General features: G+C 42.5%; 1 protein-coding gene across 2 annotated transcripts; it reads right to left on the bottom strand.

Moving 5' to 3' along the window:
- Positions 1–5,042: 5,042 nt before the first annotated feature.
- On the bottom strand, positions 5,043–21,483 carry erich2 (glutamate-rich 2). Of its 2 annotated transcripts, none has more exons than XM_078172824.1 (15): positions 21,347–21,483; positions 11,963–12,005; positions 11,784–11,832; positions 10,364–10,400; positions 10,242–10,284; positions 10,047–10,095; positions 9,870–9,906; positions 9,740–9,779; positions 9,588–9,636; positions 7,991–8,027; positions 7,817–7,905; positions 7,624–7,745; positions 7,403–7,460; positions 7,237–7,308; positions 5,043–5,394 (listed from the first exon to the last, which is right to left on the bottom strand). In XM_078172824.1, the coding sequence occupies exons 1-15, from the start codon at positions 21,352–21,354 to the stop codon at positions 5,195–5,197; spliced, it is 933 nt and encodes a 310-aa protein (XP_078028950.1). In that variant the 5' UTR covers positions 21,355–21,483; the 3' UTR covers positions 5,043–5,194. The 2 variants fall into 2 exon arrangements, with proteins under 2 accessions (XP_078028950.1, XP_078028951.1); XM_078172825.1 differs by having other exon boundaries at positions 9,740–9,776.
- Positions 21,484–27,793: the final 6,310 nt, after the last annotated feature.

Raw genomic sequence — 27,793 nt, 5'->3', positions numbered from 1 at the left:
TATGAAAGCATCAAGTGAGATGACAACACTGCATGCATCATAATTTTTGTGCCCTTTTAATAACCTTGACATGGACAATAACACTGAGACATCAGAGGGAATCCAGCCTGGAGGGCATTGACTTGCAACCCAATCCTCAGAAAAAATGTTGCCATTGTACTTTTCTGCAAACCACGGCTATGTTACATTTGCATGTAATTATTGAGCAGATACATTAAAACTTTATGTTTCAACAATGCTGTGGTTAATGTGCGGTTAGGTTGACACACAAAACCCCTCAATTTTGGTTAGGAAAATATCATGTTTTGACTTTTAAATAGCCAGATTTAGAAGCACAATCCCTGCTGTAAACAAACAACTGCTTTTCCTGCTACTATCCCCGCTGGGAAAAAAACACTGGTCAATTAAAAAAACACCCACATTTGGGGGCTGAAAAGCCACTTAAAAAGGAGCAACAGGTTGCTAAAAAACACCCGCCTTGGGGGCTAAAAAGCTGTTGAAAAATCACAAGGGGGAGTGAAAAAAGACATGTTTAGGAACTAAAAACCCACAGGAAAAACAGCAACAGGCCCCTAATAACACCAATGTTTGGGGGCTAGAAAACTGCTGAAAAAACAGCTACAGGTCCCTAAATACACCCACATTCAGGGGGTAAACTAGAGGGAAAAACAGTGACTGATCCCTTAAAAGCACTCATGCTTGAGGGGCTAAAAAGCCACTGAAAAACCGACAGGGGTAGTAAAAAAAAGACCCATGTCTGGGAGCTAAAAATCCACAGGAAAAACAGCCACGGGTCCCTAAATAATGCCCACATTTGCGGGATAAAAAGCCACAGGATGCACAGATACAGATCCCTAAAAATACCCATATTTGTGGGATAATAAGCTGCAGGAAAAACAGCGATGGGTCCCTGAAAAACACCTACGTTTGGGGGCTACAAAGCCATAGGAGAGTCAGCCACAGGTCCCTAAATACACCCACAATCGGGGGCTAAACTGCAGGAAAAAACAGCAACAGGTCCCAAAAAAACACCTACATTTGAGGGCCAAAAAAAAACAGGAAACACAGCAGTGTCCCTGAAAAACACCCCTGTTAGGGGGCTAAAAAGCTGCAGGAAACACAGTGATGGATCGCAAAAAACACCCTCATTTTGGGGGCTAAACACACAGCAATGACCTGCTAAATCACAACCACTTTTTGTTGGTTCTCTAACAGTGGTCTGCAGCTTGGCAGCCATCTTGCCTTGGTGTCACACCATCCACCATTACCTCCACCTCTTGATGACAAAGTCAGCTCATGTACTACGTGACTTTACAAACACTGACATGATACATGTGAAACGTGTTAATGTAACATATTTGTGGTTCTCAGAAACATATATTGCCAACGTTTCCCTCTGTGGACTGGGCTGTGACTTATTGTCATCCTAATGACTGTGTCCTGGGGCCTGTTGTTCGAAAGTAGAATTAACCAATCCAGGATATGTGGAAAAGCGAGGCTGGACAAAGTCTCATAAGTCCATCCTGGCTTAATTGGTTGTTCGAACGGCAAGCTAGGCTGAGGAGGAGCGGCTATGTCAAGCCAGGTGTAACTTATTCAGGTGAGTGCGCGTCCACGGCTTTTTTAAATAGACCACATGGGTCGATCACAGTTTCACTGATGCACCAATGGAGAGGACACGTGTGGCTTACTTCTCACCCAGTGAGCAACGTGTCATCAGGGACACTTATGAAGAGGTTAAACACATAATAACTAAAAAAGGAAACAGCAGCAATTATTAAGCAGAGAGAAAATGTGTGGCAGACAATAGGGAATGGGCGCAGTGACATCACGATGGACGTCGCCGCCATGTTGATGGCTATGGGCAGCTTCGCAAATGTAAACAAACGCAGTAGTTGAGTCACATCGAGTGCAGAAAGCGAGGAGAAAGATGTTAAAATGCCAGAAAGGAAAGGGAATTTACCGGGATACATTAAACCATGAAGCCAGGGACCGGTATATGGAGAAAATGAATGCTATAAATGGTTTGGACCCATACAAAATTCCAAATAAAGAGTGGAGCAGTGATGAGGAACTACTGCCACAGTTCTGTACAACAGACATCTTCGCCTACCTCGTGTGTGGTGTGAGTGCCTACACTTCGGAGCAGTTCCGAAGTTGTAAATCATTGGAGTCTCATGTGCAGTTCACAAATGGATGGGTGCAGGAGCTTCAGATTTTTAAGCCGGCAAACAATGTGAACACCGTCATTCGGTCAAAGGTACGTGAGCTAGCTTAGTAACTGTTAGTGCATAGGTTGTAGCGTGTACACATGCATGCTTTTAACTGTTTGCTCCACTCTTTATTTGGAATTTCGTATGGGTCCAAACCAGGCCTGCAATTTCGTCATTTTAGGGGCAAGGTCACTTGGCCTTTCATGTTGTCAATTTTTTGAGGGCACATAGGCCAAAAGCCAGGGCAGCAAGACCATAACATAAAACAATGATTTTAAGTCCACGTCCATAACGAATTGAATAATTTAAGGACTAAGGATGTATAACTAACTGTGAAATTAATAAATAAAACAAGCTCAAGCAAACAAGAAATTTTTAACTTTTAATTCATTTATGCATTTAATTATTTGCACAAAGGTCCAGTCCTACGCCAGATTGTCTCAGCTGCAAACACAAGCCAATAGGCCTGATGGTGGCGCTACAGCAGTGTACAGTGTGTTTTAAATATAGAACAACCAGGTTCATGTATTTATAAGCAAACAGTCTTAAATATTAGGCCTAAATATTTTTTGAGTGTACATGATAAACTGATTCATTGAACAAAACTGGCTTACAATTATTTTTGATTTGTTGCTAGACAACAAACAAACAAACTACAGTATATCGTTAACTCTTGAAACATAATTTACCATTCACCTCCTAAAAAAACATCCATAGTTTTTAGCTGCATCTTCAAAGCTTTTGTTAAGGCACCTCTCCCTCCGTTGCTTGCTTGGAATGATAATTACTGGGGGTAAATGAATAAAAGTAAATGTTATTGTTTGAAGCTAGCCACCGGTGTTAGCCTACCTGGCTTAAAAACTTGACAGCAAGCTTGCACACGTTTGTTGACGTTAACCTTACAGGCTACGGTAGGCACGTTAAACACTGGGTCAACGTTGTAGCAATATACTGTACAGCAATGCGTACTGCGTAAATTTAACGTTAACTATATACTGAAATTCCTATCTTATTCGTTTGCTAATTTATCACAGTCGTACCTGAGCTCCGGCAACTTTTTCCCTCTCTTCAGTCTCAAACCCAAAGTCACAGCCTCGCGGACACGGACACAAGGGGGTGGGGGTGGGGGTGGGGGCTTGCATTTGAAGAAGTCTCCTGATTGGCCGATGAGTGATTGGTGTCAAACTGTTGTTATAGCCCAAGCGGTTCATGCCAGGCTTGAACAAACCCACCACTGGTGATGTACGCATCGTCTCATTTGATGTTGCCCAGTAAGAATCCAGAATGTCATCAAAAGACGCATTTTTTTTCTCAAAAGACACGGGTGTCAAAGCCATGTTGACAGGAAAGAGGCAAAGGAGAAAAACGCAAAATCACCTGGAGCAGTGTGGGCGGGGCATCAAGGCCACTGTGGCCTTAGGGCAGATATTTTTTCAAGGGCACAAGGCCAAATTAGGAGGGCATGAGGGCCATGGCCCTTATGGCCCTCTGAAATTCCTGCCCTGGTCCAAACCATTTATAGCATTCATTTTCTCCATATACCGGTCCCTGGCTTCGTGGTTTAATGTATCCCGGTAAATTCCCTTTCCTTTCTGGCATTTTAACATTTGTGACAAATTTGTGATTGGACGACAGAATCAACATGGCTGCCACCGTCTAACAAGCGCCGCTTCCAAAACAGTAAATAATTATTTAGGTATTTGAGAAATAAGTGGATAAAACGTACAACTATCACTTTATAATGTTTCTGAAGTGTTTCCCTGATGGATTACTTCTCTCCACGATGGATTCCAAAAACACGTGACAGCTCGTAACTGCTGAACGTTGCTCTGGACTGAAAGTAAGTCTATTATTACACATGTAAAGTTCCTTTACATAGATTACAAGTTTAAAAGCATTAAACGTAACAAACGAGTGCTTTTACACTCGTATGGTAGAAGAACACAGAGGGTTGATGATGGAGCTGAAGTCAGGTTTTTATTGTGAGAGCTGCTTCATTCAGGTCGTTGTTTACTCACTGGCACCTTAACTGTGGCGACATGCTGTTCAATATTCAGCCAATATGACCCAAAATGATTACTTTAAATCCGGGTTACGGATCGGGCTGCGGGTCGTGTTTCAACGGGTCGGACCAGGTTGCGGTACTAATAGGCCTGATGCGCGGGTTTGCGGTTCGGGTGCGGGTTTGTACATCGCCGGGTCGGGGCGGGGCGGATCTTGAAAACTGGACCCATGCAGGACTCTGCCCCAGATTACTCCCAATAGGCTATTGTATGCACCCTGTGTAGTAGACTGATGGCATTAGTGTGTGTCTTAGAATGGGTGAGTGAGCAGCTGCACACTGCTTAACGCTTTTATCTTAAGCGCTTTATAGCTACTGTAAAAATAAAAAATTAAAATAAAATCCTGCTATAAGCAGCTATTCAATAAAAACTGGTTGCCTACCTGTCCTAACCACAACTAAGTGGTTTTTGTCTCTAAATCTAACCACATTAACCACAGCGTTGTTGAAATAAAGAAACATAAAGTTTTACGTAATAATGTACAAAATGTAGCACAACTGTGGTTTGCATTAACGTACAATGCCAACATTTATCGTGACGACTGGGTTGCACAATGGGAAAGGTGACCAACAGCTACATTGGACCTTTCTCACAGCAGACTTTTGGACTTTTCATGTCAGGTACAGCACAGATGAAGTCAGACAATGACAGAAATATGTATTTGCTGTTTGGAGAAGATGGGGCTCAGTTAGAAAATATCATGTTTAGCTTTAATTTTTTTGTATTTCCAAGTACAAAAGTTTCCAAGAGCCTCAGCTTTGTCCACAATAAATATTTATTAGCAGGTTTTCACACACATCTACATAATGCACAAAGACTGTGCAAAAAAGTTTTGTAGATTAAAATAAATACATTTTTCCAATAGTTATAAGATGTTGTTAGCAGAGATATCTGGTGACAAGAACTAATGTCTCCTTTTCAGGGGGCGATGTGAGAAGGAGGACACGGCTTGTGTCTGTTCACTTGCTTTTCTTCTTCATCGTCATCTGATGGTGAGGAGGAGGAGCAAGATGAAGAGGAGCAGCTTGAACTCTGAGATGACTCCTCGTTACTCCCAGAGTCGCTGTTATCATCATCGTCATCTTCATCTTCCTCAGTGCTTTGCTCTGCCTCTTGCTCTAATGGAAAAAAGGCACAACACAAACTCGTGTATGAAATTTCATACCAACATACTATTCAATACACTAAATGTCATGAGGAGTAGAGCCGTTGGACGCAAACGCAGGAGGCTGCAGACAACAGGAACTCGAAGAAGTAGGTTTTTATTCAAGGTTTGTGCAGACAAACAACAACATCAAGGATCCAATAATAACTGAACTGAAAACCAGAACTACATACAAACTAATGTGATGAGGGGATTAAGTGCAGGTGGAGAGATGGGTGTAAGCTCTTTCACACTTGCCCTGTTTGGTTCAGTTCAATCAAACTCGAGCTTGTTTGCCCCCTAAGTGCGGTTTGTTTGGGCAGGTGTGAACACAGCAATCACACTCAGGTGCGCACCAAAACAACCGGACTGAGACCTTCTTGAAGAGATGGTCTCGGTCCAGTTACAAACGAACTCTGGTGCGGTTCGTTTGTGGTGAGAACGTGTTCCGACCTCGATCTGAACCAACTGCAGTCACATGACACATTGTTTGGGTTAAACATGAGCATGTTACAGTCCTGGAGGATTATTAATGTGCACCTCCTCCTGTACTGCCTTAATATGCACATTCAGCACATCCAATGCATCAAAACATTGTTTTCTAGTTGGAGCCGCGCCTCGTTATCAAACTGTATGGTTTGACTAAAATGAACAATGACAGCAATATAGTCCACGATGACCAGCGCTAAAATCAACCTGCGTAGTTGTCCCTCCATTGTGACATTAGAAAGTGTCACATTTATCTTGCAAGTGTACTCTTCTTCAATGTTTTGTTTACTTCCTGGATTTTTCACACATGGAAATTCTGACCAATCAAGAGCAGCTTTCTCGCACAAGGCATTTGATCTGGTCTGCTTGTAAATGCTGCTGTGAGAACACAAACCAACTCTAGGCAATTATATAGCTTTGTGACAAAATGAGTCCCTAATTCAGACCAAAGCAAGATAACTCTAGGTCTGAAAGCACCCTAACTAACGCAGAGGAGACTGTGACACTGAAACAGTATGTGAGATTTTTTAGCGTCCATATCTTTGGTCTGAAACCAATAGTGTGTGAATTGCATTTCATTTCCAGTGAAATATTACAGTATAACACTGGACTCTATACTAGAATAATAAAAACCCACAATGCAACGAGGCACTGACGACAGCTTTCAACTAACCACTAAATTATACATAATCTAGATGCTACATATTAAAAACCAGTGATTTTATCATGCAACTATTGGACTAGTTGCTCAGCTTTTCCAGTAGGCCAAATTTAAGCATTATCTGGTGACCAAGATGACAAGTTCGTCTGTGGTTTGCCCTTTCTGTCAGCCCAAGAACTCCTACAGATGTATAGAAAAACCAAAAACTCAAGAAATTCACAACCAAATCGCCAGAAAAAAATGTTGGCATTGTGCATTTCTGCAACCCACAGATAGGTATGTAGGGGATATGTTGAAATGTTTATGTTTCAACAACACTGCAGTTAACGTGTGGTTATGTTTAGTCACAAAAACACTTTGTTATGGTTAGGAAAAGAAGGCATAGCCTAAATTGCCTGACATAGGGGCAGAATCACTGTTGGAAACACAGCAACGTCATAGTAGAAGTGCTTGAAGATGCCGGTAGCGATTACTTTGGCACAGGTTATCGTGGTTACGTGCCTTCAACTGGCACAGATGCTCTTAGGAAGTGACGTTGTAATTATAGCTCAGATACATACAACTGTTAAGTCTCACAAAAGCATGTTGCACATATTGGATATGTAGTGTGCAGTGTGTGATTTCAGACGCAGCGTTTGTGTCTGTATGGATGGACTCTCCTCTCACCCTCCAACAGCTTCTTGTGGATCAGTGGGAGAAACTCAGAGGCCTCAGGATTGTCTGGCTCATAGATGAGGACTGGAATGAGGAGAGAAGGGCAACGTTGGCTGACTTCACCGGTGGCTGGTTTATTGATTGACAGACATACGGGTGATGGCTGCAGGATACATACTCATCTGACACAGCTTGCTGGCCAGCTGAAAGTCTCTGTCCATCACAGCTCTGAGGAACTGAAACCACACATTTTCATCTGAGTTTCAATTTCCAGGAATATCCAATGTTGAGTAACATGACTAAAACCAAGGATTCAAATGATTTTTTGGCATTTAAAATAAAACTAAACGACAGTTTATCCCGCCCTCTCAGCAGAGCATGAGTGTGGAATAACTTTACCTCCATTATCAGCTCCACTGGTGCCTTAATGTCTTCATCATCAGCGTCCTCTTCCTCGGTCTGTTCTTCCTCTCCAGGTGCGGAGGGAGGCTCAGCTGGTGGAGGAGAATGCATCGCTCCGCCTGACAACCATTAAAACCATCATCAGCTTCTTTCTTGCCTCATTTCTTACTTTGCATTTACAACAACATACCTGTTAGTGCTGAGCCTGGAGTCTTCCTCATGTCTTTCATTTTCAGCTCGTCATCGGGTGCTGCAGTCGACTGTCTGTGTTCTTCAACCCTGTAATCACATTTAAGACTTAAAACTGAGTGTTGGTGATATTTCATTTGTCTGATCACCTCCTGTGTGAATTCAGGGTACAGACCTCTGTGATATGTTGATCAGTTCCTCTGGTGAGCGCTCTGCAGGTGAACCACAAACATACAAGACATTTCATTTAGACAGCAAAATCCTTGCATTGATTCTAAATGTTTTTCGGCACCACAGATAGTAGTATTTAAAGGGAAAGTTTGGATTTTTTGAAGTGCAGTTGTATGAGGCACTAGCTTAGAGAAGCTAAGAAATGTACCGCTATGGATGGGGGCAGCAGCAAAATGTATTTTAGCCACTTAAAAAAAAATCAATATCAGTTTAAGTGTACGCTATATTTTGAATATTTTCACCACTTTACTTCGGTGCAGACAGCGTGTCAGTACTCCAGTCTGCTTCTCCAAACTGTGTGCATGCTGACTGTGTTCTGCTGTAGGTAATACATTGACTATGGATAAGCAAACTTGGAACCCATCGGCTATTGGTCTGATGATAATTAGCTACTTGGGCTGAGGGCCAATATTTCAGCGGATATCCAAGTATATAATATAAAGTATAAATATTCAACTCACTCTAACAGGCTGGAGTAAGGATGCACGATGGTATCGACACATCATCAGTATCGGCCAATATCGGCTTTAAAATGAACTATTACAATCGGCCAACATGCCTTTTCTTAATTTGCACAATTAATAAATATTACCTACATTGAAAACCACTGTATTTCATGTCTCCATCTGCTGGTGTGCCATCATGATAAGAGTATGCATATATAACATGATGTTAATTCCACTACAGAAGAGACCCTGATAATTACTTAAAAAGACATTGGAAAAACAGTTGATATATGAGTATCGGTATTGGCCCCTATTCTGGAGATAAGATGAGGAAAAATGACACAGATAGTAAAGTTTACTTTTGGTGTAACCTGACTTTGTTTGTGAGTCATTACATTTCCCAGAATGATTCTGATTAATTCAACAAGCATGCACATACGCATTTATCCATTTATCCATGTGCTTATGGGTGTAGCAATTGCAAAAAAAGTGTGTGATATTTCTCATTCATGATGAGGCAAAGCATGCACTCCTCTACATGTCTGAGGGTTGTACTGCATTTTTGTCCTTTGAGACTAATTTGGGTTAAGACATTGTTATCCTTGCATGTTCAGACACAGTCTGCTCCACTGTGAGATATTCTGTCAAGTTTATGCTGTTTGTGTCCACTTCCTGTTTTATTTTTAAATGTGTTCTGATTGCTTTTAGTGTTCCTTTTACTTCCCGAGTTTTCCCGCCTTTGTTAATTACTTCATGTGTTTCACCTGTGTCTTGTTCCACTCACCTGTGTGTAGTTAGTGCCCAATGGTTGTGTATTTAAAGCCCAGTGTTTCCCCTATCCAGTTGCCTGATTGTCATTGTTGCCCTAGTGTGTCCATGCTCTCCAGCCTTTTCCTTGTGTTTGATTCCTTGGTTTTTGACTCTGCTTGGATTAATGGACTTTGCTTTTTGTTTGATTTCCTTTTCTGCCTTCACGTGTTTGACCCCTGACCTCCTAAGTAAAGATTTGGATTTGATAAACTGTTCTTGGTGTTGAGGGTTTTCCTCTGCCACTGAGTCCAGTTTTGTACTCGATCATTACACACTGTCACATACCATCTGAATCCAGCACTTCCCCACTTGGAAGCCCAGACTTTTGAGTCTCCTGGCAAGAAACGTTAAAGAAATAAAAGAATTTCATTACAGCAGTGAAGCAAATCATGTTCCTGTCAATCCAGTCTTGGTGCCGTCTATCTCAGAATGCCCACCTGTACAGAACGAGGCACTGCGCGGGCAGGAAGGCTCCTGCTGGATGCAAAATGGGAAAAATAAAGATACTGGATGAACATGGTGTGTTACGACAGAAATGTATATTTGTAAAGATGGAACTTTTCTCACCGAGGTTTATCAGAGACTGCCTTTCTCTCCACTTTGTCTAAAACATAAAATATAATCATGAAAAAAGGTGGAACTCAAATGCATTCTTGTGTCTCATTATGTCAGTCTTAAAAAAAAAGGAAGTAAGTCTGGATGTGATGTTTTGTTGACGGACATGAAGTCTGAATTACGTCTTACCTTTGGGTTTGTGCGTCTCAGCATGAGCAGAGGTGACTCCTGCTGCCACCTACGTCCAGAGATCAATATTAATAATCATACAGTGAAGTGTATTTGTGTCTAACAACACAGAATATCCACAATGTATATTTCATACATAGAATATTAGAGTGTTGTAATAGATCAGACATGTTGACTCTTTTCTGTAGTGTTTACCTGTTTCTGTGAACTGGTGGACGATGTCCCCAAACACTCTAACCTGGACATCAAATCACAGCAGTGAAAAAAATGTAAATGTCTGTTTGTAAATTAGGGGTCATAAAATTCAGAGTACAGACCTCGATGCTAGATTGATGGGTTCCTCTGGTGAGCGCTCTGCAGGAGAACCACAAACATACAAGACATTTCATTCAGACAGGAAATCCTTGCATTGATTCTAAATGTTTTTCGGCACCACAGATAGTAGTATTTAAAGGGATAGTTTGGATTTTTTAAAGTGCAGTTGTATGAGGTACTAGCTTAGAGAAGCTAAGAAATGTACCGCTATGGATGGGGGCAGCAGCAAAATGTATTTTAGCCACTTAAAAAAAAATCAATATCAGTTTAAGTGTACGCTATATTTTGAATATTTTCACCACTTTACCTCGGTGCAGACAGCGTGTCAGTACTCCAGTCTGCTTCTCCAAACTGTGTGCATGCTGACTGTGTTCTGCTGTAGGTAATACATTGACTATGGATAAGCAAACTTGGAACCCATCGGCTATTGGTCTGATGATAATTAGCTACTTGGGCTGAGGGCCAATATTTCAGCGGATATCCAAGTATATAATATAAAGTATAAATATTCAACTCACTCTAACAGGCTGGAGTAAGGATGCACGATGGTATCGACACATCATCAGTATCGGCCAATATCAGCTTTAAAATGAACTATTACAATCGGCCAACATGCCTTTTCTTAATTTGCACAATTAATAAATATTACCTACATTGAAAACCACTGTATTTCATGTCTCCATCTGCTGGTGTGCCATCATGATAAGAGTATGCATATATAACATGATGTTAATTCCACTACAGAAGAGACCCTGATAATTACTTAAAAAGACATTGGAAAAACAGTTGATATATGAGTATCGGTATTGGCCCCTATTCTGGAGATAAGATGAGGAAAAATGACACAGATAGTAAAGTTTACTTTTGGTGTAACCTGACTTTGTTTGTGAGTCATTACATTTCCCAGAATGATTCTGATTAATTCAACAAGCATGCACATACGCATTTATCCATTTATCCATGTGCTTATGGGTGTAGCAATTGCGAAAAAAGTGTGTGATATTTCTCATTCATGATGAGGCAAAGCATGCACTCCTCTACATGTCTGAGGGTTGCATTGCATTTTTGTCCTTTGAGACTAATTTGGGTTAAGACATTGTTATCCTTGCATGTTCAGACACAGTCTGCTCTCTGCTTAACTGTGAAATAGAACTGATGAGGTGAGTCCACTGTGAGATATTCTGTCAAGTTTATGCTGTTTGTGTCCACTTCCTGTTTTATTTTTAAATGTGTTCTGATTGCTTTTAGCGTTTTATCAGAGACTGCCTTTCTCTCCACTTTGTCTGAAACATAAAATACAATCATGAAAAAGGTGGAACTCAAATGCATTCTTGTGTCTCATCATGTCAGTCTTAAAAAAAAAGAAAATAAGTCTGGATGTGATGTTTTGTTGACGGACGTGAAGTCTGAATTACGTCTTACCTTTGGGTTTGTGCGTCTCAGCATGAGCAGAGGTGACTCCTGCTGCCACCTACGTCCAGAGATCGATATTAATAATCATACAGTGAAGTGTATTTGTGTCTAACAACACAGAATATCCACAATGTATATTAGAGTGTTGTAATAGATCAGACATGTTGACTCTTTTCTGTAGTGTTTACCTGTTTCTGTGAACTGGTGGACGATGTCCCCAAACACTCTAACCTGGACATCAAATCACAGCAGTGAAAAAAATGTAAATGTCTGTTTGTAAATTAATTTGCAGGGGTCATAAAATCCTAATGTTTCCATACGGGGTTAAAGTTTATATGTGGCACTTCAGTGTTAGCTAGCAGTGGTGGAAGAAGTATTCAGATACTTACGTAAAGGCACTTATACCACGCTATGAAAACATTCCTCTACAAGTAATAGGCCTCCATTCAAAACATTACTGAAGTAAAGGTATATCTCAGCAGAAAGCACTTACACTCTGTTTTCCTATTCAATCTGATGTTTTTGGATTCATATAACTGCTGCATTAATGTGTAGGCCTATATGTTGTATTTTACTGCTGTTCATGTTTAAGGTGGAGCTCATTTTAACTCCTTTATATACTGTTGGGTAGTTTAATCTACAGCAATGCATCATGGTCTATATGATCTTCATATGTTGGTTAAAAGTCAACTTTTCATAGTGTCAGAAAAACAGCCCAGTTTGCAGCTTTGTGACGATTTTGTGTTTGTGTTAATTTTCCTGCTGATCGAAGAGGGTTTTAAAGAGTTTATTTATCTTTAGAGGAATGAGAATTGTTTTAATACATGAAGGAACACTTCATCCTTCAGTTCATCACAAACTTTCAACATCAACACAACTGGAGATTCATAGTTTTCACTGGACAGGAAGGGGATAAAAAAACTGTCATCTGGAAAGCAACTAAAGCCATCAGACAAATGTAGTGCAGTAAAAAGCAAAATATTTATCTCTGTGATGCAGCGGAGTAAAAATATAAAGTAGCATAAAATGGAAATATTTAAATTAATTGGTACAAGTAGCTTCTGAGCAGTGGCGTATGGTAGTTCGGATGGGCCTGTGCACACACTCTGTGCGTTCCAATTCCCATACTACCACGCTATATAGTATTCCAGAAAAAGATTTAGTGTGTCCCAATACATAATATGTCAAATGCCGTATGCCAAAAATACCAGGATGTTCTACTCCATCTGGTCGTATTTGGCAGTATGCAAGCCAGCATGCTTTTCTGGCTATTCTGACCCACAATCCTCTGCACAGCGAATGACACGTTACATGGCCTGAGCTGCAAACAGATGACAGTTGACAGCTGTCATAAAGTCACAATGACGGTTGACAGCACAGTAACAATAGGAATATTAATTAAGTAAAAATAATCACATATGTTACAAATAACAACAGGGCATAACTATAAAAATAACAACAGATAACTGCAGAAGTAATTTCACTTTTACAAATATGTCAGAATCTACAATCTGTGCAGTTATAACTTTAAAGTTAAACTACTGTTGGACTAAGAGTCTCATCCTACTCTCCAATGTGCTATGTGTGAGCTCAGTCCTGCGTGTTCTTTAATGAAGCAATAGGAGAAGATATTCGGTCTCAGTTAATGTAGTTTATTAAGCAGTAAAGGAATAAAATTAAAACAAAACACAAAAGTGAAATGCCCCAGGGCAGGGTGAAAGGCTCTGGAGCAAATCATAAATTTGACTCCTAAATACGAAACATAGTCAACACCTCGACAGGACAGGGTGAAAGGCCCTGGAGCAAATCATAAATTTGACTCCTAAATATGAAACATAGTCGGGTGTAAGGCCCTGGAGCAAATCATAAATTTGACTCCTAAATATGAAACATAGTTGGGTGAAAAGCCCTGAGACTAGGTTTTCCATCTAGTCTCTAAAAAAGAAAAAGACGAGTGTCCTGAGGTTGATAAGCTCGGGGGGGAACCCATAAGGTTGCTCCTTGGACAGCTGAGAATATAGTCTGAAGACACGGGTTGTCTGAGGTTGAAAGACCTTTGTGTAGATTGTTACAACACAAAAAAGAGGTTACAGAGTTCTGCGGGCAGGGGAGCGTTTTCCATGTGATCCCTAACACTGAATACTATCGCTCATGTTGAGACATCTATTCAGTGGTCCGCAGAACCACCCTGATATTGGGAGTGTAAATAAATAAGTCTTTTAAGGGGTTATTGTTTTGTGGGTGGCTTACCGACAACCAGCTATTTTTACGGGGCGAAAGAGTTGTGTAGAGTCTATTAGAGGTGACTCGAATTCCAACTCTTTTCATGCCTGTGCGGTGGTCGCGTTCTGTGGGAAAAAAAAAAGGAAGTTGTGTAATTTCGCCTTAAGATAGAAGCTATTTGCCGCCGAGCCACAGGCACCCCGCACCCTCCTAGGAGAGCGGTGTAGAAGCTTGGGTGTGTCGGCCTGCATTTGGTGGAACTTAAGCAGCAAAATCACAAAGGTAGAAAGGGGAAAATAAGTCCGCGCGGACTGCGCTGCAGAGCGGTCACGTGGCGCTGAGTATTGTGTGTATTGTTTTAATTGTGTGAAGCTTTGTAACATCGTGACGAGTAGTACCCTCTGAGTAAAATAAGTAAGGACAGAGGAGGGACAGAGAGACATCATGGACGGTGAATTTGACAGGGACTATCGTAAGCAGGGTGGGTGTCCTCCCATCCTAGTAAAAACACAGTGCGGGGAGATTAGGAAACAGTTATTGTCAGGAGTAATAGATAAGCAGAGACAGGCTGTAGGAAAGGAGTTTGATGATTTATGGAAGGCATTACAGGCCCAAAATGAGCTTCCTGGCGATGAGGAGGCAGTAAATGTTACAAAGAAATTGCTGGCTGCAGAGGTAAAGGCGAGAGATGATTTGGTAGAACATACAAAAAAGGAGAATAAACCAAAACTCATAAAAAGACAATGGAAAAAACCAGAAGGAGGAGAAGGAACGTAAACGCGCCTTGCTCCATCAGATGGCAGTTACTGCCATGGCTTATTGGAAACACACTGATAAGACTCACACAAAAACAAAACAGAGACAAACAAACTCCGCCAACTCCTGCGCCAGTTCCTGCGCTGGCACCACCAGAGCCTACCCATAATAGATTGTATCCCAAGCTACCTCAGACACCCCCAGCCCCATCTCCACCACCATACTTGGGGAGCAACAGGCAAATGCCTTTGCTGGTGATTAAGGAGGGAGTGATCAATGCAGATGTGGTGGATGAGGAGGAGTATGAGAAAGCTAAACAGGAAGTAACTAGGGAAATAAGACAGGGGTTAGCACATGTAGAGAGACTGACACAGGAAGTAGCAAACGTTTTGTCTAATGCACAGAGTGTGCATCAGGACCCCCTGAGGTCTTTCAATGGGGGCAAGGAACAGGAAGAGGAGGTGTGCAGCATAGATAGCAGAGGCAGCGGCAGGAGCATAAAACAGGGCCCTCTCTCCACCAGTACACCTAAAGTGGAGGCTGGAGGGGAAGAGTCAAGAGCACTAGCAGAAACAGTGTTCCAAATAAGGGGGAATAGAGAAGATTCAGGGAGGAATAGCAGCAGAAGGGAGAGTGAGAATAAGACGCAAGAACCAGGTCAGTATGATGCAGAAGAGGAAGCAGACGACGAGGGAGATCAGATATGGTCAGACACAGACTCAGGGGAAGAATACGAGGAGAGAGCAGTGAAGCTTACAGGATTAATAAAGTCATATACAATGCCATCAGAAAAAGGCAGAGAAGGACAGTACAGAGTCAGCACGGGTTCAGCTGTTGAAACTCCAATTGGAAGATACATGTCGTAAAACCAACGATGCAAAAAAGCAGAGAAAAAATCAACAAATCAGATGGTTCAGCAGCCTCCGCCCTCCCCCATACACGCTCCAGATCTATTTCCGACCCCAGAGTGGGTTGATCCTCGCCCTCCCCATTGGAGTGGCTCGAGAGGAGGTACAGGAGGATTCAGAGGCAGGGGTGGGGGTCGTGGCGGCCCAAGAGGGGGTCAGGGCGGTAGAGGGTGTTTTATTTGTGGAGCCACCTTGAATCTCCCTGTGTCTAAACACCAAATATCATCCTCAGCAGTTGAACTAACTGGGTTCTCGGGACAACCACAAAATCTGCCGCTCACCAAACCACTCACTACCACCATACTCCAGGCTGAACAGACATTTTCACGCAGATATGTTTCTTCTTTGTCATGCCCTGTGAATCTATTGGGGAGAGATGTGCTGCTGAAGTGTGGAGCTTCCATACTCTGCACCCGGATGGGCTGATAGTGACCTTCCCAAATGGCTACACTGTGAACTGCTCGTTAACAACTGTGCATTCCTCCTCGCAAATGTTGTTATCAGCGGATACCTCCCCCACGGCTGAAGGACATTGGGCTGATATCTACTGGGGCCTTCTCGAGCCAGAAACCATGGAGACTCCTGGCATTAGCACTCTCTATCAGTCTTGGCGTCCCTGGGTTCAGTCATTAAATCCCTACACGCCTCCTCCCGATCCCCTCCATGTAACTCTTTATTATGACAGGAATGGCGACGAGTTGTATCAACAGGCATTTTATAATGAGATAGAAGGGAAAATGTAGGAGATAACATCCACCTGCATACTGGTGGGAAATGAGGGAGTGGCTGCAGCTGTTGAACTGACCTCAGAGCAATTGCAGTGGTATGAGGCGGCGAAGGAAGCCTCCCCTCACATATCCTTGGCAGTACATGCAAAACATCAAGCCAAAGACTTAGGCCCTATGTGTAAAAAACATTATTCACAGATGGATGTTGTTTTAGACATCCAACGGAGGGACTCAAAGCAGCATATGCAGTGGTAAGACAGACAGAGACAGGGTTTGAGGAAGTGATTACAGAAAGTGTGACATGAAAAGAATCATCTCAATTGGCTGAACTCCAAGCAATGATTGCAGCATTAGAATGGTCAGAAGGGAAAAGAGTGAACATCTACACAGACTCTGCCTATGTCGTAGGAGCGATCCATGTGGAAATGACACAGTGGATCAGATCTGGCTTTTTAACAGCAGCAAAGACCCCCATTAAGCATGAGAAGGACATGAGGAGACTACGGGAGGCTCTGATGAAGCCAGCACAGGTAGCAGTGATTAAGTGCAAGGGTCATGACAAAACAGGGACAGTTGTCTCCAGAGGGAATGACGCAGCAGATGTGGCAGCCAAAAGAAAGGCAGGATACAGTCAGCAGTATGTAATGCTACAAACAGAGAGAACAGTGCATGACCTCCTGCCGCCCTGTGATGTAAATATGTTAATAGCAGAACAGCAGAAAGCCTCTCCAGAGGAGCTTACAGTCTGGAGAGAAAGAGGAGCAGTAAAGACAGAGGGTATGTGGGGGTCTCCAGATGGGAGACCTGCACTGCCCCCAGGGCTGAGGAGATCAGTCCTTCAAGAAGCTCATGGTGTGACTCACTGTGGGAAAACGCAAATGGCGCGATATCTCACTCATTTGTGGCACCCGTTTTTGCCAACAATGATTGAGAATCACGTCCAAGAATGTAAGATATGTACAGAATACAATGTTAGACCCACGGTGAAACCACATCAGGGGGAGATTTCCCCTCCCTAAACTCCAAGGTCAAGAGGTCATTATTGACTATACAGACATGCTAGAGAGAGTGGGAGGATACAGGTGTCTTCTGGTGGCAGTGGATGCATACACTGGTTGGCCAGAAGCCATACCTGCCAAATCAGAGGATGCAAAGACAGTAATCAAATTTCTGATAAATCAATATATCCCCAGGCACGGGTTCCCCAAACGAATCAGATCTGATAACGGGACTCACTTTAAAAACAAAGACCTACAGCAGGTAGAGAAGGCATTGGGGCCAAAACATACATTTGGCACAGTCTATCATCCTCAGTCACAGGGCAGAGTGGAAAAAATGAATCAGTCTATTAAGGGAAAAATAGGCAAGATTTGTGCCCAGACTAAAATGACTTGGGTGGATGCACTACCCCTATCTCTATTATCCATCAGGAGCTCTGTTAACTCACTGACAGGTTTTACTCCATATGAGCTGAAAACAGGGCAACAGTTCCCGGGACCGGGAGCTGGGATTCAAACTACAGAAGAGGAAGAAAGTCCTCTAAAATATAAACCGTATTATGACCAACTAACAGCATTGGTGTCAGCTTTCTCCAAACAGGTGACAGCAGCTCGGGAGGGAGCAGAAGGAAAGGGGCACCCAACATCAGAGTGGGTCCTGCTCAAGGTGATTAAAAGAAAGTGGTCGGAGCATAGGTGGACTGGCTCTAGGGAAAAGGTGACACATGGTATCACTGGAGTCAGTGTGCAGTGGCAGAGACACCTGCCCGAACACTGGAAGACATAAGAGACAATAAAAAAAAAAAACAACAACTCACTCACACCTACATTTACTCTTAGTTCAGCATAAGTGCGGTAAAGATATCCTGTGATCAATGTGAAGGTTAGAAGCTCCTCTGAAGCAACACTTTGCCCAGAGTACGATTGAATATAGCAGGCCAGGATATACTGAAAGTTTGCTTGCCACATTTTTATATTTACACTCCATATTTACCTTTACTTTTTACATTTACATTCATTTATGCATTATAGAGGAAATGATGAGATTGTTGGGAGTAGAGCAACGCCACCATAAGTGGTGTTGGCTGGGAGGCTTTGTATTGACCTATGTTATTGTTTTACCTTTTTTTATGTTTCGAGTCTTCCCCCAGAGACAAAGCCACAGAGCAACCACGAAACCGAACCAAAAGAAGCGCGGGAACAGGCAGACCTTCCAACAGCTGCATAGATAAGTATGGTGGCATCACATTGAACTATACGAGGGGAACAGCCATGGGATTTAAATTTGACCTGTGTTCTGTGATAAACTGTGGAGATAAAACCCTCCATTTATCCCTGCCATCTACCTGGACCGGCACGTGCGCACTGGTCCTACTGGCAGTGCCTCTGGTCCTCTTAGGGCTGAGGGACTCCCAGGCCAGTTCTAGCAGAAAGAAAAGAGACACGTTTGACATTGGCTCTGACTCCACCAAGTATATAGACGCCATAGGCGTTCCTCGTGGGGTTCCAGATCAATATAAACTGCGGGTTTTGAAAACATACCCATACTAGCTGCACTGTTTCCCATCACCCCTAACAAGAATGTTGACAGAATTAATTATGTTCATTACAATGTTCTCAGATTGGCTAACAGCACCAGAGATGCAGTTGGGGGACTCTCGGAGCAGTTGGCAGCCACCTCCCTAATGACAATCCAGAACTGAATTGCCTTAGATATGCTTTTGGCGGAGAAAGGGGGTGTCTGCTCTATGTTCCAGGGTCTCTGCTGCACTGTCATCCCAAATAACACAGCTCCAGATGGGTCAGTCACTAAAGCACTGGAAGGGCTACGTACACTGTCCGAAGAGATGCATGAGCATTCAGGTATCGATAACCCTATAGGCGGAGTGTTCAAACAATGGTTTGGTAAGTGGAAGAATCTAGTGGTATTGGTATTTTTGTCTCTGGTGGGAATGCATCCCATGCATCAGGTCTCTCTGTGAAAGGATCATAGTGTCAGCAGTGGAGAGAAAACATCCACAACCCCCACCGTATCAGATGACTCAGATGGAGACGGCCACCCTATTGGGGGGAACCGCCGACAGATTCAGATTCAGATTCAGATTCAGAAGAAGACAAAGTATGAGTGGTCTCATGTGTATGAGACCAAAAGGGGGAGTTATAACTTTTTGTTTCAAAAGAAACAAAATGTGCAGTAATCACAAGACCTAAAAAGGGGGACCTGGATACATTGGGACTGAAAAAAAAGTGGCCTCAGTCCTATGAGGCCAAAAGGGGGACTGTTGGGAATAGAATGATTTTATGTGTTTTACTATAAGTTGTGTTTCACTATATAAGTTTTAGATGTGTGAACAGTGAGAATACTGAGATGATTTCAGCTGATCTGAATGTGTTTGCTTTGCAGAAGTGGAGAAGTACAGGAGAGGAAGAGACATGAAGTCTGAGGAGCACATACCGCAATGCTTAGATAATTAGTTTCATATATGGTAAAAAGAATAGAAAGTGATATACAGATAGTAAGGTACAGCATGTGTAGGGAGTTGTGTTGTTCTCTTGTCTTTCAAAACAGGAACCACGCCCCCACCGCCAGCGGGAAGGAGTCAGATTAACACGAGGCAGGGGCGTGGTGTGGTGAAGGAGGAAGTGGAACTGCCAATGAGAAGAGGACAACGCCTTGCATGCACAATGACACTCTGTTACGCTCAAATATACTGGGTCAGGGAAAGGACAGGAGGTCAGACTTCGTGAACTGACACACCTTTGTTGTTCGTCAGGGACGTGAAGTTGAGACCCAGAGCTCTGTAATTTTATTCCTTTACTGCTTAATAAACTACATTAACTGAGACCGAATATCTTCTCCTATTGCTTCATTAAAGAACACGCAGGACTGAGCTCACACATAGCACATTGGAGAGTAGGATGAGACTCTTAGTCCAACACTACACACATTGCAGAGTAACAACAGCAGAGCTCAACGGGTTGATCTCTGTTTCTGAATTTTGTGAGTGGCGTCTGTTTTATCTCCAAGGTAACGTATATATAAAAGAGAGGGTCAAAGCTCAGGGTGTAATGTTATGAGACAGTAGTATGTCCCGTTGTGTGCATACTGCATGCAACAGTATGTACATTTAAGGGCAGGTGCAGTACATACTAAAAGTAAAGAGAAAAAGTATGTTGGCCCTAGTGCCAGATTTTTGGTCCAAACAGCGCCTGTATATTTTATAGTATCCTAACATGATCAAATACAGACTTGAAGTTGGACAATATCAACATGCATATTACCAATCATCACTGCAAATCTGTATATGACTAAAATACCAAATAAAATAAGAAATTATTAATTATATAGATTTTAAAAATAGTTTATTTATAGTTTATATAGTTTATGTAAAATCGCTCTCTATGGGCACCTCAACCCCCCACCCCATGGGCCCCAGTGCAACCATACAGCCTACATCGTCTACATTTACGCCCCTGGTACTAAATGTACTTAGTTACATTCCACCACTGGTATATAGGGACTTTTTACTGTACAGTGTCTGTCTGTTTTAACTTTATATTAACTCTACCCTAGTTTTGTGTCGCTTATGTTTGGTAGGACAGTGTGGCTTTCTGTTTTGCCTTCTGAATATCCCCTGTCTGCTTCTAATTTATTTGTCAAAGCACTTTGTAAACTCTGTTTTTAAAGGTGCTATATCAATAAAGTTATTATCATTATTATTTCTTAACATAATTTAAGGCTAAAATGGTATTTTTTTAATCAAAAGTTCAGGTCCACTTATTTGTATTTACCGTTATTTTATTTATTATGACAGCGACAGGCAACATTGACGGTACTGAAATACATTACTGTGTCATTAACCATCCTGCTCATTAACAAAGGTAGCTAGTTCAGAGCTAGCTAACATTAGCAGGTAGCTAACGTAACATACCGTAATTAGCTGACACCAGTTGCTCACCTGCTCATTGAGGAAGATAAAGCGGCTTCAACTCAAAGAAATAAGCGGTGAAATTCTTAAATTTTCCTGTAATGTCGGATAAAGTTTTCTTGTTTATGGCTCACCCGGCTAACTAGCTAAGTTAGCTGAGGACAGACGCAACAGAATGCAAACAGTCGTTACCATAGTAACAGAGCTACGCCGAGTCGATGCTGCCTTCAGGTGCTGCCGGATATGTTGCTACCGTTGAAATATGCAGGCCAGAGACAGACTAATTTGAAACACAGATACTTTAGTACTTGTGACATTTCAACAGCCTCAACAATGCGACTATTTCGCTTTCTTCTGTGTTCTGATGCTGAGTAGGCTATATATGTACATTTACCCCAGTTTGTATCTCCTTCACTTTGCAACAGTATGGTACAAAATTGTTTGAGTGCTTTGGGATATTTGTGACATAAAAAACCCACCAAAGAAGCATTTGAGTGCACAAAGAGTCATGTTTTTATGAGTTAAGCTCAGAAATATAAGATCTCGAAGGCGTCTGTTATAGGCCCCTCTCTTACACATAGCCGAGCTGTTTCCGTCCACCCTCCATGTCGGCCATATTTCATCCAATAAGTAGCTGTAACTGCTACATTAGCTGCGCATACATCGAAAGAGCTGCCCTCAGTCTTGAATCTGTGTGTGTGTGAGAGAATGTGATGATGGAGGTATTGTGTGTGTGTGTGTGGTTAATAGGTTCAGGTCTCCACAGTGCTTGGCTGCATTGTTTCACGGTTGTCTTGTAATCTCAGGAAGATATAAACTGTCAGACTGACAGGCTGAAGGCTTCTCACGGAGACTAAATGAGCACATGACTGACAGGCTGTTCATTTTCTTTCACAGTTTGAAGCACTGTTTATAGAAAGTTGAGGTTAGTTTGCAACTCCTACTTCCTCACACACACACAAACACACACACATCAATTAGGCAGTGCAGTGAAGTTGTTCGGACTCCCTTGAGATCCCTCTCATGCACAGTGACATGCCACTGAACCGTGTGCATGTGTCTTTAAGTGAGTGTGTACGTGTGCACGCTCCTGTGTGTGTTTTCTTGAGTGTAAAAAGTGGAGAGGAGACAATCAGTCTTATGCAGAGTTTGCCCTGTCACTGCATGAGCAAAAGAAACCCAGCAAAGAAACAGACAAAAACACATCTATCAGTCACAACTACTGTCGATATCTCACAGAATGTCATTTAATCATTAAACTTTTAGATTACGGTTTCAAAAAATGGTAGAAATTAACATGCAAACACAAATATAATGTGGAGGAAAGAGTTAGAGTGCACACAGTCCTACCTGGAGGTTACTGACCCCTGAAGTCTGTTAATTTGTTGTGGACATGTTGCATTCATTAACTGTTGCTAATGTAAATCTGTTCTATGGTTCTTTCTCCTGCCAGAATAAACGTCCATTAATTTCCTTCGGCATCGCAGGTGCACAATTCCAAGAGGCCAGACAAATATACAGGACACCTTTCATGCATGAAAGCAGAAATAAGCACACAGTTTGGGCTTTAACACCTGCAAAATGTGGTGAGAATGAACACGTAAACTGTGGTATGGACAAATTTAACCTTGTAAACTGTACTGAGCCACCTCATGCTGTGCAGCCAGACATTGTTTAAATACAGATAACTTTATTTCTACTGATTCTGTTGGAGATTCCAGTGTCTGAATGGCTGAATGGTAGGAAATGTGTAGCGATTGCAGTTCAATCAGAAAAGACAGAGGAATGAAGTAAAGTTCAAGTTTGATACAGAATATGGGTGAACACATAAACATATGATTTGAGCTGATTAAGATTTAACAGAGGGTTTTGGCACTTGGACACCAGAGGAAGATTTTTTTGTGTTCAAGGAAATCTGAAGGGCAGCAAGATAAATCCCCCCCATGGAGTCCAGGCCCTGGTGGTGGCTGATGACTGAGGGTAATGGCTTATAAGGCAAATGAGGCTGATGAATCCATGAAGATTAGGCAGTAATGGAGAGGTGGAGGGTTCTTCTTCCAGAGCTTCATTTAAGTATGGAGGGAAAAGTTACTAGTAGTATATATAGAGTTTCACACTTAAAAGATAAAATGTGTCAGTGGGCTTCGATCAAATATTTACAATTCCAGCAACATAAATAAACAACATAAGAACCAGAAGTCTAGACTAAAGTCACAGGAGTTGGACTCAAATCAGACTAGAGCCAAATCTGATGACTTTAGACACCACTTGACTTGCAACTTGTTGTGGACTGTAATACCAATGACTCATGACTTCACTTGGTCATGAGTCTTTTGACTTGAAAATACTTGATACCTTCTCTCAAGCCCAAAGATTAAAAAGTACGTTATTTAAAAAAGTGTGCCATTGATCAGTTAATTTCCCTTCATTTCTTGAATCAACCAACATTAATGCTATTCATTCCCAGAGCGTCGAAATGATAGCACAGCAGTTATCGAGCCTTTCGACAACTGTAGACTAGATTTCACTGCCCATGTGTTGTACAGTCTATGGTTATACCCTGATGATATAATGCAATATGATGCTGTGACTTCTGCTCTGTCGAACCTCCCTGACTACGACCGACAGCACAATGTGAAACCTATGGGAATGCACCCAATTGAGGTTGAGCCCTCCTTGGCCATGGAGGATGGCTGCAGCCCAAAACTGGCTAAATATCAAAGGTTGTATATAAGGTCGCATTCACACTGGCGCTATTTGGTCTACTTTAAACGAACCCTGGTCCGCTTCCACGGATAGATTGGTTTGTTTGGAGTGGTGTGAACACTCATTTGAACTCTGGTGTAGACCAAACAAGCGAACCCTGGTCCGCTTGAAAACTGGGGGTCTTGGTTCACTTGCAAGTGAACCCTGGTGAACCAAAGAGAGGAAGTGAACCAAAGAGAGGAAATGACGTAGAGCACTGTGCATTTTGTGTAGAACTGGGCGAAGCAGAGGTAAAAAAAGAAAAAGTTGGAAAATGTCTCGTGGGCAGACATGGAGTAGTGAGGAGGTGCAGGTGCTTATTGATATATGGTCAGAGGGCTATATATCGCAGTTGCTTGTGGCTACCCACAATGGATTTCCGTTTTCGGTCCTGGCCAATCGAGCTGTTTTTTTCTTCTTCTTCAAGCTTTTTTTCTTCCTGGTCAGTGGTCGTTTCGGGCAATACCGCCCCCAAACGAGCAGCTGTTGTAACTGCGTGACGTTGTCCAGGCGGTTTGGTCCACTTTAAAAAGTGCAGTGTGAAAGTGAACCGAACCAAATGAAGGTGGGAAATTTTTCGGCATTCCCTGCCCGATCGAACTGAATCCCCCGGACTATCCTGGTGTGAATGCGCCCTTAATTATGGACAGCAGGCTACAAAGAACTTGTGAACCTTTTGGCTGGATATATGGTGGATGAAATGTTGCCTGTCTCCACAACTTTCAGACAGATCTTTCAGAGGCACGAGGACCACCGGGTAAAAAATAATTTGCAAGTTACCTAGTCGTAGCTGTGCTTAACAGAGATTATCCTGACATTTATACGGAGGGGCACATGCGAAGTCTGAATTTTGAGGAGAAAGGGAGGGAGTAATAAGCAAAATAATGGTATTACTTTTTAAAATATGTGACCAGTAATGAGTAATGGATTAAATTTTTTTGAGTAACCAGCCCAACATTGACATTTGCCTTCATCTAAAACATGTTTCCAGACCCAACTGATCATGTAAGACCTGATTTTACAGAAAATGAGTCTCCTGATGTCAAATGTCAAACACCAAGGTGGAACATGAGCTGCAGAGGCTGCTCTGACACTGTCACCTTGTTTTTATGGAGACCCCCTCCACCACCACTACCACCACCTCCTCCCCAACAACAAACAGACGGAGAGAGCCACAAAATGCACACACACACACACACACACACTCACATACACACAACACTAGCAGCCCATCAGGCACACCTGCCATGGACGGTTGATGGTAAAATATATTCTGCACAGACGACATGATAACAGAATCATTTCACACCCCAGTGATCCTCGGCACATTCCCTTTGTGTGCATGTGTGTGAGAGCACCAGCACACACACATCTATTAGTGTGCTGGCGGGTTGTATGTACTGTATGTGCCTTGAGAGACTCTGCTTCTCACAAATTTCCATATGATGAGCCCCGAGGCCGTCTCGACTGCAAAGGAGAGAGCAGAGCAGGAAGACTCAAAACAGCATTTCACAATGTGGAGAATGTGGAGCATGTATCTCTGTGATGGAGCGCCACTGAACATACTGTTCCCATCGTTAACGGGGATCAGCATTAACAAAACGAAGCAACATCATGCTGTCGTAACGACTTCATCTATGTGTGTGTGTGTGTGTGTGTGTGTGTGGCACATTGATGCTCATGTTGCTGTGTCCTCGGGCACACGTGTTTATGAAGCATCTGTGCAGGTCTATCAGTGTGATGTGGTGTATGACGATCCATCCTCACGCCTCACAGCCTCTGGCAGGCTGAAGGCTAATAATAAATGCAAATTACAATCAGAGGAGCAGATCGGAGCTGGAGAGGATAATTGCTCCATTATGGCTGTGTGTGTGTGTGTGTGTGTGTGTGTGTCTTGTATAACAGAGAGAGAGAGTAGCCAGGTACTGACGTCACAAACAGACGACATAATAGGACAAGTGAGGTGTTACAAGTATTGATTTATTTGTTTGCCAAAACTCTACTTTTCCAGTGCGAGGGCCAAGTGAGGCTAATTAAAGTGTGTGACGCAACTGCTAGGCACAAATCAAACGACACAAAGGCAGGTCTAGATTACAAGCTGCTCCTGTACGCCACAGTTTGAAATCAGTGTTTGAAATACGAAACTGTGTGGATGTTGTGTAAGTAATTCCAGTAATTTGTCTCTTTCAGTGACATTCCTTCATTAATTTATTAGGATCCTCATTAGCTTCATCAAAACAGAGGCTAGTATTAGTATTTCTCCTGGGGCGCATACACACACACACACACACACATACACACAGAGAAACACACACAAATTACATTAACAGACACCATTTCACAATGTACAAAACCAGATTCTGGGGTTCAAGCCATCACAGACCTTTAAAAGTTAAATGCGACATATAGGACAGACCTTTGATAGCTTCCAACATCCACATTAAACATGACTAACAGGTTTTATGACGTTTGGACAGACGATCAGTCATTATCGACCAAATCTCTGTTGGGCCATGCTCTTCTTTGGCGATACCATCACCCATTAATCATTTATGAAAACAGTTTGGGGACACGCTTCAGCAGGTTCATTAAGAACTGGACAAACTGTCAGTGATTTAGGGACTGTTCGTTATTTATGAGGGGGAGGGTGTGGTGCAAAAAGGTGAAGGCATCATGTCAATTAATTTTTAAGCCAGTGGTTCCCAGCTGGTCCAGCCACAGTGTCCAGATTTCTCTTTAGTCATTAGTTTAAGAACCACACACTTAAATATATTCAGCGTCAATTTGCATTTAGCCATGTCATTGAGCTGTGTCTCTGTCAAGTAGCTGTCTGCTGTTGTCACTCACTCTACAGCTTACAAACTTGATATGTTTGCGGGTCTTTTGCGGTCCATTCAGAATGGACCAGTGACCCACTTTAAGGGCGCATTCACACCAGAATAGTCTGGGGGACTCGGTTCGATTGGGCGGGGAATGCTGAAAAATTTCCCACCTTCATTTGGTTTGGTTCACTTTCACACTGCACTTTTTAAAGTGGACCAAACCGCCTGGACAACGTCACGCAGTTACAACAGCTGCTTGTTTGGGGGTGGTATTGCCCGAAACGACCACTGACCTGAAAGTAAAAAAAGCATGAGGAAGAAGAAAACCCGGCTCAGGACCAAAAATGGAAATCCATCCCCTTCAGCCGGTTTGGTCACCACAAAAACACCAAACAAAATACAATGCGCTCTACATCACTTCCTCTCTTTGGTTCACTGGATAGTTCGCTTGCATTTCCCACAGTAAGCGAACCGCACCAGGGATCACTTGCAAGTGAACCGAGACCTACCACTCCAAACGAACTGAACTATCCGTGGAAGCGGACCAAGGTTCGTTTAAAGCGGACGAAGTAGTGCCAGTGTGAATGCGACTGCAACCCACCAAATGTACAGTTTCTGCTTGGCAGATGCATACAGTCGTTTTCAAGATAAACATCTGCGAAACACCTATCTACGTTTATTTCATACATTTTACATGGTGTCACAGTGTGCAGTCCCAACCTGCCATACGTGCCATTCTCTTAGTTGACCTAGTAAATTTCCATTCACCATGTTTCTTCACAACACCTACCTGCCAGCCTATCACCTGTCCACACATCTCCTGCTCCTGTCAGTCCACCACATCCACCTCATCGAGGCAACTCTGCTTACCTCTAGATCATTACCTCCTGCCAGTATACGCTTCACAGAC

The sequence above is a fragment of the Epinephelus lanceolatus genome, chromosome 12 (assembly GCF_041903045.1).
Source record: "Epinephelus lanceolatus isolate andai-2023 chromosome 12, ASM4190304v1, whole genome shotgun sequence".
In the NCBI taxonomy this organism is placed as follows: domain Eukaryota; kingdom Metazoa; phylum Chordata; class Actinopteri; order Perciformes; family Serranidae; genus Epinephelus; species Epinephelus lanceolatus.
Note: the sequence above shows the minus strand (reverse complement) of the source record. Positions and strands in the feature narration are given on the sequence as shown.

Excerpts from the sequence above, each read along its gene's own strand:
- erich2 (XM_078172824.1), bottom strand. Across the intron at positions 10,401-11,783 it reads TGAGACGCACAAACCCAAAG|AGCGCTCACCAGAGGAACCC; the intron begins GTAAGACGTAAT and ends GTTCTCCTGCAG. Across the intron at positions 7,746-7,816 it reads TCCAGGCTCAGCACTAACAG|GCGGAGCGATGCATTCTCCT; the intron begins GTATGTTGTTGT and ends AATGGTTGTCAG.